General features: G+C 37.4%; 1 protein-coding gene across 1 annotated transcript in view; it reads left to right on the forward strand.

The window, feature by feature from the left end:
- Positions 1 to 12,436, forward strand: part of ZSWIM6 (zinc finger SWIM-type containing 6) — a 109,046-nt gene that overhangs the window by 50,616 nt on the left and 45,994 nt on the right. The window contains exon 2 of the mRNA XM_066339907.1: positions 9,478 to 9,834. Within this exon, the coding sequence (XP_066196004.1) occupies positions 9,478 to 9,834 (357 nt within the window). The remainder of the gene's footprint in view (positions 1 to 9,477; positions 9,835 to 12,436) is intronic.

Raw genomic sequence — 12,436 nt, forward strand, 5'->3', positions numbered from 1 at the left:
GTATGGAAAAACTGTGAACTACAAGAACCTGATGTCATACAGGATGTCAGCTTGTGTGGGTTTAGGCTGTGTGCCAGTGTTATCAAGGATGTTCTGGTTTGTAATACAACTGACCTTTTCTGACCTTTTCCTTAAAACACTTTTATTGTTATTACAGTAGTATTTTTGGGATTCCAGTCCTCATTTGTGACTCTACTGCAGTTGGCTCTTGAGAGTTAAAAAAAACACAGTTCCCCCAGCGTTGACTTCAGCCATGGAAGGGTGACTCACTTGTGATATTGATGGATTTTTAGACTTCAATTCTGGAACTCTTTCAACACTGTGGTTTTCATGGCTTTTTCTCTGCTTTGTCAGGAAATACTATGTTGTACTTCATTATTTTTGCTGGAATCCTTTGTAATGCTCTGGTGACCTGAAGAAGTTGCTGAAAACATTTCTCTTGTAAAATTTATGGCCCAAAATTAACTGAACCCTTCCTAAAGTCCTGTGTAGTGACTTTTGTTTACAAACTTAAAAGCCTGTTTTTCTGTTTTCACCTCTGCTTTGATTATGGATAAAATAGCAGTTCAGTGAACAACTTGAATCCTGCAGTAATCATAAGCATTTGTTTAAAAAAATAAAGCAATTAAACATTGTGAATGCTTGTCATTGTAATCTTTTAGTAGTAAACAACTGCAACAATAGAATGGTGGCCATGAAGAAAGGGTTTCCCTTACATTCTGTGACTTTTAGTGCCATTTTTCATCTGGCATAAGTGGAGCATTGAGCTCTTTTTTCCTCTCCCCTTTCTAAACAAAAGAAAATTATTTATTCCATAGTTAGTAATGGAAATGGGAGTGGTAGTTTCCTCTTTTAGGCAAAATATAACATTTCCTGATGGAAGGTTAGTTTAGATTCAAAATAACATTGGCTTATGCTTTTGCATAGTCTAGATTTGAACTGTTAGAGTGCAGTCTTAGATTACTCAATTAGTTAAATGTTTTCTGTTGTTGGAACAACCTAAGTACCTTTTACTGCAGGATGCCTGTGTCTCAGACATCCTGAGATGGGTTTTCAAACTCGGTGTGGCAGTCGAAATCCAGATGCACTCTTTCCAGGAAGAAGTAATTTTCTAATATTTCAAAAATTTCTTTCCAAGTTTACATTGGTGATTGCTGTCATGTTCCTTTTTAGGATTTCATCTACTTGCAATTAAAAAATACAAATTTGATTAATTTGGTAAATCTGATTAATTCTTACCCCCTTACCTAGGAGGTAAGGAAAAAAGGAGTTTTTCCTGATGATAAAGCAATGAGTCAAACAGGATGTAATTTTCATGGTTTTTCCATCTTGCTTTCCCACATCTTCTGTTGAGGTTTGTGCTGTTTTGTGGCCTATGTTAGTCAAATTCAGTTTGTACTTGAAAAGCCTTGTAGACAACTACTAATAATGCTTTACTAATACAGATGAGCCCTAACTTTGGACAGTAAAGTGCAGCCGATACAGTCTGTGTAGCATAAGCAACGAACACATGGTAGCAGCAATAAGAAATATGGATAGGGCAGAGATGTGGTTGAACTGACAGAGGGGAATTAAAAAAAACAAAAAAAAAACCAAACCAAAAAAAACCCCGTTGTTTTTCTGGATTTGTCCTCTTGCTGCCCCTTTTAAATTAGTAGGTCTTCTGAAGGTTTTCTGCAGTTTCACATAATTTCTGTTATTTTCTTCTGGAGAGAGGTGATTTGTGGAAGATAAACCTTGACTGTTGATATACAATACCAACAATTTCTGCTCTTAGCAATAAAGCAGTAAACAGTAACTTTAAAAAACAATCACATTCTCTCTATTTGACAGGCAGGGCATCCTCTGAGTTGTTCAAAATAACTGGTAGTCTCTGGATATTTACCTTTCTGAATGTGGGAAGCAGTGTATTTCTTGTATGGCTTTAAGGTTATTTTAATGGAAGGTTTAGTCTGCTTAGTTTTGTTGTTCTTAGTCATTTACAGTCACTTTCTCATGTGATATTTTACTTGGGCTCTAGCAAGTCGTAATAGTTTCTCCCTGCAAATGTGATTAAAATCCAAAGTTCTAGTAAAAGCAGAAATGGGAGATGGATTCCTTGGGCTGTGGGAGGAATCTCTGCTGCCTGGTGGTTGCAGGAAAGATGTCAGCTTCTCCCCATCACAGCAGGAGGGAATTCCTCCTGGAAAGCTAGTAACAAATATCTTGGCGCTGCTGCTGTAAAGACTGGTTGTAATCAGTCCTTGTTCTTAGGCACTCTCAGTGTATTCTCACGGTGCAGCTCCCTGTGGACAGTTGGCACATCCTCCTGTCTCAAGCGTTTCCCCTTGCAATAAACATAGGCCTGTGAGGTTTGCCAGCAGAGTAAAGGTTTATTTATCAAAATTTAAATGTAGATTGGTAATAGCTTCTAACCATTTGTTTCTAGCCTTTGTTGTGGATAAATGTAAACTTGAGTATGCTGCTGGCCTACATTCGTATTCTATTAAAATTTCTCTATAAATATTTAAGTGTACATTAGCAGGATGATATGGACATCATGGGGCATTAAAAACGAACACTTCTTTCAACTGTCTTGTGTGTTAGTTACCCTTTTGTTCCTCTCAGCTTAATTTTAAATTTATTTCCTGTTTTTATTCTGCATCAGAGTAGTTTTGGTAGCTGTGATTTCACAATTTTGCTGGAGCAAGCTGCTGTATGGCAGACCCAGGCAGTTTCTCTCACCTCAGCTAGCCTATTAAGTCTTCCTGAAAAGTTTGAGAATTACAATATTCCATTCATTGGAAATCACGAAATGTTAATTTACCCACATTGTACAAAGATTATGAATTCTTCACATTCTTGTTTTTTTTAAATTGCTGTCACGTGATCTCTGTGGGTTATATTATTAGAAAAAAATGCATGTATATAAATAAATCTTCTAGCTGCTGGTTTCTCCCGGTAATGTGTACTTAGCTATCCATTAGCTTTGGAGTTTCCAGGCTTACACTGAGATTTTTTTGGTTTGTTTGCTGGTGCTTTCAGGATGTGTGGTATTGAAAGAGGAGATGGTAAACTTACAGCATAGAGGAGCATAGTTTGTTTCAAACTGGTGCCCTTTGTAAACCAAACAACGTGGCAAAACCGGAAAACAAAACTAAACAAACCAGTGAAAAGACTTGATTTGTATACTGAGAAAGGTGACCTGTAGCCATGGATTGCTACCCTCGTGACTTCACAAGACTATCAACATTCACAGTTTTAGTGATTCCTGGCACTGTGTTTAGCCTTTAAGGGATGAGACTTGTCTGCCTCATCTCTGCTTCTGCTTTGTGAGCCATAAGCATCATTTGCCACAACATTCTAGATCACAGTTTGAGCATCACTGTGCTAGAGGAGGTCTCTGTTACTGCTGTCTGGAAAGCACTATTTTAAATATATCTCTTTCTTATACCAAGATTTTGCTACTTTCTCTTTGTCTACAAAGTCTAATGCTAGAAACACTTAAAATGGGCTTGACTATATCTGTATTAAATAAGTTGAAATAGAGACAGCTTTGAGGTTTTGCAGAGGCATGATCTGAGACTATTAGCAGTGCTGGATGAACATGCCATTTTGTAGTTTATATGGTGTTCCTGTGGGCTGAATTGCAAATTGTTTAACCACAGGGATATCAGTGAAACCTTGAGAGACCTTCAGGTCATGTTTGTTTGGTGCATGTTTTGTTCCAGACAGCATGAGCTGCTGCAGTCTGCATATCTCTTAACCCAGTCCAGATCTGATACAGCTGTTGGGCAGTGGTAGGCATTTTCCTGTTATTTGCTGTTTGCACAGCCTTTTCTTCTTTACAGGAAAGAGTAGTCTGGATGGACTTAGCCACAGACATCCATGACTCTTGGGCTGCAGTGATACATGGCTGCTTTTGAGCAGCAAAAGTATGATCAAACTTGGCTTGGAGGGGTACTGGAGGCCCTTGTCTAACAGGCATAAATAGTTGACCAGTCAGTAGACTTGGAGGTTTGGGCTGGAAAACCTGGAAGATTGGTGTTTTTAAATGCGACTACTGAATTCAGTGTTGGGACAAATAAATCTTGTTCAGGTCACTATGGCTGCCTCTGTTGCAGTGTATGTTCTTGGAAATGTGCCAGTGCTAGTGGACCTTCAAGTTGTCATGTCCTGTGTGCGTGGACTTAATGCTACTCCCACTGTCTTGCTTGCAGAAGTACTGGAATACCAAATCTTGATTATTGTCTTTATGAAAGGGAGTTGTGGAATCCAGGTGATTAGTTGAGACAGATCCTTGAGACAGTTAGCGTTTGGGTGCAGAGGTAATGGTAATTTTATAGTGGCAATGATGTCAAAACATAAGTTCGTCTGTACTCTATGCATTGATCAGAAACAGTAAACGTCTTATGTACTGCTCCTAATTTCTTTTCCAACTCCTTAATATCTTTGGATTGACGTGTTTAAGACATGATGGATGAATAATTTTTATTTTAAATCAATGTTTTATCTGTTTAATGAAGAAGTTGTTAAAATTAGCTTCAGGCTAAGAGGGCATGCAAAATTTTGCTTCATAATAATTTCAGACTATGTTGTTGATACGTTCTTAAAATGTTCCAAAGTTCAGACAGAGTTGAATGTGGAGTGCTACTTTACCATTGCAAAGGAAAACCACTTCTAAAAAGACAAATTTTGAATGAGCTAAACATAGTTTAGACTTTTGCTTGTCTTGGGGAAAAAAAAATGCAACCACTGATATAAGTATGAAAAAATAGCTAATTGGCATGCTTGGAAACTACTTTCCAGAAGCATTTCTGTCTGTTGTTGTTAGGTAGGCAAGATGAAACAGAGGTGTTTACACTTTACACAGTGATTATGTGTTTGCCAAGTAATGTAGCAATCTGAATAAATCCTAACTGGTAGGTCTGCAAGTTATTTTAAAGGTTGTTAAAGACAGAGAGTACAATTCTGACAACCAGTGTGAAGTTGTATGTGGGGGAGGTGCCTGTGTAGGTCTTGCATGCTGAATTATCCAGCTCCCAGGAAAAGCTCTTCCATTTTTTTCTCAGTAAGTAACTTAATCTGATGGACTCTTTGGCGTCTTCTGTGAAAGTAAAACAGCTCATATGTGTTCCTGACTAGCAAGCAGTATGTATTCATGGGAAAAGAGTCAGTGGATCAATGTTAAGGAGAATATTCATTTCCAAACACATCTCGTAGTATACTTCCTGATTTTATGAGAATGTATACCTAGTGGATGAGGCATGGGCAGCGTTCTCAAAAGGCACAACAGAAAGCTAATCAAGAGCACCAGTTTTTAAGCTTTGGGGTATTACTGTAATCCAGTTCTGACATTTTTATATTTTCTGTTAAAGATAAACAATACCCAGTGGTGATTTATGGATGTGTTTCAATCAAATCCCTCAATTGCAAATGTAAACCTAAAATATTCTTTCTATGTTTTTGGGGTGGTGTGGTGGGTTTTTTTTGTTTGTTTGTTTTTTGTTTTGTTTTGTTTTTTAAAGCCACTGGAGTTGTTGACCGAACACACACACACACACATAGACCACTCCCACAGACATAGACCACTCCACCCCCAGCATTTTACGTGGCTACTTCTGAGAGTTCTTGTTCATTTTGGTCTGCATGTTTTCAAAATAATTTCCAAAGCCTCTTTGGACTTGGGCATATTGAGGATGATGATTTTTAACATTGACATGAGAGATTAATTAAGCTCATGAGATGTTGTTAATGATGCTTTTTTGATGCAGTAACTGTGCTACTTATCCTATTAGGTAGTGAAACTCACTATTTCAAATTTTGCTTCTGACTTGAGTAATTAAAGCCTACCTGCTGCTGATTCTCCACGTGACACTGCTTTTTTTTCTACTCCTTAGTGTGTTAAAGTTTGAACTTGCTTTTGTTTTACTCTAAAGTGGTAATTCTTTCTTGCTGTTGTTATGACAGGCATATATCTTTATGCTGGCAAATACTACACTGTTATAGTGTGAATTTCCAATTATCAGATGGCATTAAAGTCCCAGAATATTTTTAGTCAACGGATTGAATGCTGTCTAGCAGATTTTGGCGAAAGTTGCTTTGGAAGAATCACAGACTTTCAAATGCTTTCTTCCTGATGGCACTTTGGCGCAGTTCCCTTCCAGACGTATGACAGCTGAGAACACTGTTTTATTGGCTATTAAATAACATTTGAGGTGTGTTTGAAGTGAGTGTTGAACAGAAGCAAAGTAATTTTGTAAAAGAGCTTTGTTTTATATATTGTCTTAGTGCTTCATCTGCTTTTCTAAACACATTTTTGCAGAATGCAAATCCTCTGTGTGTCGGACATGTCAGTTGAGCTTGAGTTACTGATCACACGCTGGTTTGAGAACAGTAAAACATTTCCAACTGTCACCACTAAAGGAAAAGGTGAAATATGCCTGTTACATAAATAGTTCACTAATTCTGTAGTGAACACACTTTTCTGCCTGCAACTCTTTTGTTGTCCTTAGCTAATAATGAATGAGCTCTTTAACTAAAAAGTGAAATACCATTGTTCTTGGAGTTGTTTAGGATGGATAAGTGTTTCTAGCAAAGGTTCTGTAACTTTGGATAAAAGAGAAATTTTCCCTTTGAAGGGAAGTATTTGTTTAGGATGAGGGCTTGCAGGATTTAGCTGAAGAGACCTTTTCTGCTCCTTTGGACCTGTTAGTGAAATGTCATTTTTTCAAGTCCCCACATAGGTGATTCCTTTTGTCTTTTTCTAGGAGCATGTAACATTTTTCTTCTTGACAGGCTGTAATTTACTGCTGGTGAACGCTTTTTAGCAAAGCACATTGCCTCAACTTCTTACCTGCTACTTTAAACTTTCTGTACTTTAGTAGAATATTAGATGGTTAGGTTAAATTAAAGGTATGTGTTCAGTGTTCTGCAATGTTGAGGGTCAGTGGTTAAGGTGTAATTTGATTTCTTGCAGGTAAAATTACAACAGCCTTACCAGTGCTGCTGAGCTGAAATTTCCTGAATTGTTTCTTCTGATATGGTTAAAACTTTTAAAAAGTCATACTTATTAACAACAATTTCTTTCTTTAAAAATGCAGACAGATAAAGAGGAGGAAAGCAATGTTTCACAATTAGGATGTATGCATCCTAATGCATATCCTGGTGTGATAGTTAATACAGAGCTGCATCTTTAGCTTCCAAGAGCAGCAGGTGTTTTTGTTTAAACTCAGGGTAAGTTAAGAAGGGTAGGTTAAGTAAGATGACTGTATTAGTGCTGTCATTGTTTAGACCAATATCTGTGTTTCTAAAGGCTTCTAAATTTTAGTGCTTGCAACATTAATTCTTAATAAAAAGCCCTCAGTAAGGAGGGAGCCATGACCTCTGTTTTTCTCTGAGCAGATTTAAGGGCAAGCCTGCTCTTAAAAGTATTTTTGGAAATCTTCATGTTTCCAGAAGGGTTTTAACTTGCTTGAATGTTTGAAAAATGTACTCACAATTTGGAAGTGGTAATATTGTTAGAGTAGCTGGTTGATCTGTTTTCTTATTACTTTGCAGCAGTTTAATAGAAAAGCTTTCATTGGGTGTTTTTCTACTGTAATTAATAGAAGTTCAGGTATTTACAAAGAGTGGGAAGGGGTAGGATCAGGCTCTTGTGTTGAGTGTTAGACTTTTCCTCAGCTCATGGATTACAGATAGATTTTTTTTTTTTTTTTTTAATGTATGCTTCACAGGAAAGTGGAATTTAAATAGTCTTGCATGTATTTTCTTTGGGACCACCAATCCAACTTCTACTTACTGAGAATAAACCAGAAATAAATAGAGCTGGTTAAACTTTAACGAAGCCTTTCTTTTTGAGAGAAGGCACTTAAAGGAACATGCTGGGACTGCTTAAAAACCAAAAGGAAAGACAGAGGAAGGAGCTTATGATGTGAGAGGCAATTCCACTCCCTTTCTTTCAACAAGGGGTGAATGGGAGCAAGAATACTGCTTGAATCTGGTCTTGTTCATCCACTGCCTTTCCTCTCTGTGTGCTTTACATTGACTGCCTCTTCAGCCTTGACTCCTAACTGTGTGGCAAACATCCCATTGCAAAGTCAGTGTTAGTATGCGCATATGGCCTTCTTCAGGGCAGAATATGGGAGTACTGCAGTGATGCTGACTGCATAACCTGCTCTGAAACACAGAGCATAAACAAATGGAAAAACATAAGGGATTTTTCTTTTTGTTCCCTGTAAGATTAAGAGCTTTTAAAAAATTATTTGGGATACAGCATTTTGGATTAGAGCTATGTCTATATTCCTTCCCCCTCTGCCCCCATGTCTAATCTTCGTGTGATAATGCTTTCTGGAGTACAGTTCTTTGGTATTTCAAGAATATTAGATCAGTTTTTGACATTGGGAGCGTGGGTCTATATTGTTTCCATGATAAGTATTTGTAGTAAAACACCTTACTTGTATCTATCTCAGATTTAATATGTACTGTCCAAGTCTAATGCTGGTACAGCATATGAAATTCAATTTCATTACCCTGTATCTGTACCTCAGACTCAATGCTTGAGCTGAAATCAGTATCATGCTTATGTAAAATTGAAAATAAGCCACCTTATTCTGCTATTCAGTGGTAAAGCATTGAGAGCCAAACCTGGGCCTTCATGTTGGACAGACAGGTGGTTTTGGGTTGAATCATCAGCTTTTGATACCTTGTGCTGTGCTGACATGTGGTTTGTTTGCTGAAAGAAATATCTTGCTTAGGGTATACGATGTCTTCTTACAGTACTCAACAGACCTAGCTCTTTTGCTTTATTATGCTGATTGAAAAATAGGACCATAATGAAGACTGAACATGCATCTGGAACAGTGCATATGTGTCTCATTCAGTGTTACAAGTCTGACACACTGTGTGTATTGGTAACTGTAGCAGATTCCATGTCCAAAATGCTGTGCAAACATAGCCTTTCTACTGGGTCACTTGGATGATGGTGAGCTTCAGCATGAGTTCAGTGGTGGGAGAGGTGAAAGCAAAGAGTATACATGACTTGTCAGTGAGTCAGTTGAGACTAGGACCTGAGTTCATGCCACTAGAGTGCACTACTTCCTTTTCACTTATTGAGAGAATGCTTAAATTTGCTGGTAGGTGCTGCAGGCTCCCTGGTGGGACGTTTGGAAAATTGCTGCCAATTTAGTGAATAGTTTCGTATTGGTCTTGGTGAGGTGCTGCTCTACTTCTGCAGCTGTCATTTACAAAGTAAATTATTCTCTTCCTGTCAGACTTCTATGAATGTTGTGATGGAATGGCAGAAGGCTTGTAAATTAACTTTTTACTCCACTTTTGATTTTATTGGAGATGAAAGAGGTAATGTATAGAAGAAAGGATTAATCGTATTTGTAATTAAAGTAAGTTCTTTGAGAGGTATCATTTTCATTAACAAAATTTTCTTGATAATGAAATACAATATTTCACATATATCATTAAGTTCTCTTTTTCCCTGCACAGGTTTCCACTTGAGTGGCACAGTAACAGAGCCTGCAATGCAATCGGAGCCAGAAACTGTTTGCAATGTAGCTATCAGCTTTGATCGTTGCAAGATTACCTCAGTGACCTGTAGCTGTGGAAACAAGGACATATTTTACTGTGCCCACGTTGTGGCACTCTCTTTATACCGGATCCGCAAGCCAGATCAGGTCAAACTGCATCTTCCCATTTCAGAGACACTCTTTCAAATGAACAGAGACCAGCTACAAAAATTTGTGCAGTATTTGATCACAGTACACCACACAGAAGTTTTGCCAACTGCTCAAAAATTAGCAGATGAAATTCTTTCTCAGAATTCAGAAATCAATCAAGTTCATGGTGAGTTTGATGCTTGTCCTTCCTTTTGCTTCATTTCCTCATAGGTTTTGAGCTTTTTTGTGCATTCAGGAGTGTGACCTGCCTAGTTGTTGTCTTCCATTCTGAATTATTCTGAATGATTCAATGGTGTTCACTAAAGAGGATTCTTCTATTGAACCTTCATTTTAAGATATTTAGAAAACTGTACTCTTTGGAATAGAGAAAAGAACTCATGGCCAGTAAGCTTGATGTAGCCAGTTCAGTTAATAAGTGACCTGCTCTGCTTCAAGTGTGTCTTTTGCAGCTGGTAAAAACTGAGTAGTGGTGTTCTTTGTATAGCCATATTTCTTAAAAGAACTCTTATGTCAGCTTACCAGTGGTATCTGTTATTTTGTTCTTCGTACTAGTTTTCTGACACTTTGATTGTGGAATTTCATTTTAATGGCTAAGCATAAAAGCAAGTAGGTGTTACTGTTTTTTTCATGCATTAAATATAGTTCTATTAAGCTTTTGGATTTGATTTATATATGATGTTAGAAGAAACATAAAAACTGTATTTTGATGCTTTTTTGCTATTGGTGTTGCAGCAGTTAAAGCATAGCAAAGATCTTGATCTTTCATTCTCTCTCAGCTGCAGGATTTTAATGGCTGTTTTTTGCTGTGAACAGCTTGTGTTTGTTAAAGGGTGCTGGGTTTGACTTGAGGCTTCTGACATGGATTTTTTACAGACCCTGCTGAACTGAGAGTGGGTAGTTGTGGGTTTGAGGTGACCCAGCTAGTTTATTAGAGTCCTTTGTTCCTGTAAGGTCACCTTATAGAAATGTCCTCTCAAGTGGCCAGAGCTATAATGGCAGCTTATGGAGGAGGAATAAGTTACCTAATATATAAAATTATCTTCTTTTTTTTTATTTATTTATTGGCAGGAACAGATCTTGTGTTAAATATCTGAGGCATGACCATTAGCCAAAGAACTTGCAATACAAACACAACCAGTATGCTTAATATTAAGTTAAAGAAAACCATGTGTAGGCTACTGTGTAGGCAGAAAAAAACCAAGTCTTTTTAGTAACAGAATTCATCTGCAGCTTCAATTTCCTCCTTGTGCTTCTGTGACCCAACAGGCTCAGACAGGTGATGCTGCAAGAAAGTGAATTTCAGGAGCAGTGGTCTTCTTTGGCACTGGGGGTTATGGGGGTGTGTCCATAGCAGGCCAGTTGCTGTAGTTGTTGAATGTCATGGTGACCATGGAAAGGAAATGAAAATAAAGGAGAGGCAGGACATTAAGCAGCGGAGGAACATCATCAGATGTTATGAGATGAAAGCATGTATCATATGAGAGATGTTAGAAACTGGAACATTAGTGAACTAAGGGTAAGGAAGAATTAGGGTAAGAGAGAGATACAGAAGATTTATTTAAGGGTGATTAGAAAAGGGGTGGGATTAGAAGGCAGGGGTGGGATACAAAGGACAAGTGTTATAAATATCTGTATTAGCTACACTATGGCTAATGTGAGAGAAATGACAGGCTGTTTGCAGATTTGATAAATGTGAAGTCTGTAAATTAATCATAGGCATGTTAGTCTATTTTTTACTGTTAGAATATCTCCTTGCTCATTGTTATTTTAAGTAGTTTTGGAGAAAGATTTGGTATTTGTATCACTTAAAAGAGCAAAAAGTTTTTTATTTTGTATTCTAAGTTGATGATCAGTTATGACATTTCAAGTGAATTTCAGTAGGTTAGTTTAAAATTATCCACAAAACTGAAATGTTTCTTACGTGTGTTGCTGTCCTCCTAATAAATGAGATTTCAGCATGTCTTTGTTTACTGTCACTATTTTCTACTAAAATGCCAAAAGCCAAAGCAGAAAATCCAGGCAGCATAAGAAAATGAACTGCTATTACCAAAAGAGACTGGTTGCAAAAGACACATGAATGCATGGTCTGAATTTCTTTTCATGTTCACAATACTAAAAAATGACATAATTCTTTTAAGGAAAAAGTAATTTCTTCTGCAGAAAAGTGTTCTTCTGGGATTTATACCATAATTCTGTTCTTCTGCTCTTTAATCAAATTCCTTAGATTGCAAATAATAAAGTTATCAAGAAACCCTCTATGAAAAAATAACCAAAAGAAATGTTTCTCATTCTAGTATCTTAGGCTGATGATCACCATTTACTCTATCATATCTCCTGTGCTCCAGATGTTGAGTTTGTAGTGCAAAACTGTCTTGTAGACCTGTCTTGCTTTGAACAGTTTTTCCCACCCTTTATTTCTGAGAAGATACTACGTTCTGATTTTCTCACGTGACACTGCTGCAGCTGTTCACGTTCCTGGTGGTCTCAAAAATGGAGTTTAGTGGCGTGTAATCCATACTGAAGACAACTGCATGTATTAATACTGATACCCTCACTGGTGTTTGTACTATTGCTAGCTTCACGCTGGATTTTGATTTGTGTGTGCTCTTACTGGATAAAGCTTTGGGTCGTGCTTAGTTGAGACTTTTTCTTCGCTGTTAATTTTCTAGCAGAGAAAATGTAGTCTAGGAAGAGAGTAGTCAGGATGACAACAGATTGTCAGCTGAGTTTGTCATCTTAGATCTGCCTTTTCTTAGGTATGAAACTTT

This window comes from Sylvia atricapilla, chromosome Z (genome assembly GCF_009819655.1).
Source record: "Sylvia atricapilla isolate bSylAtr1 chromosome Z, bSylAtr1.pri, whole genome shotgun sequence".
Taxonomy (NCBI): Eukaryota; Metazoa; Chordata; class Aves; order Passeriformes; family Sylviidae; genus Sylvia; species Sylvia atricapilla.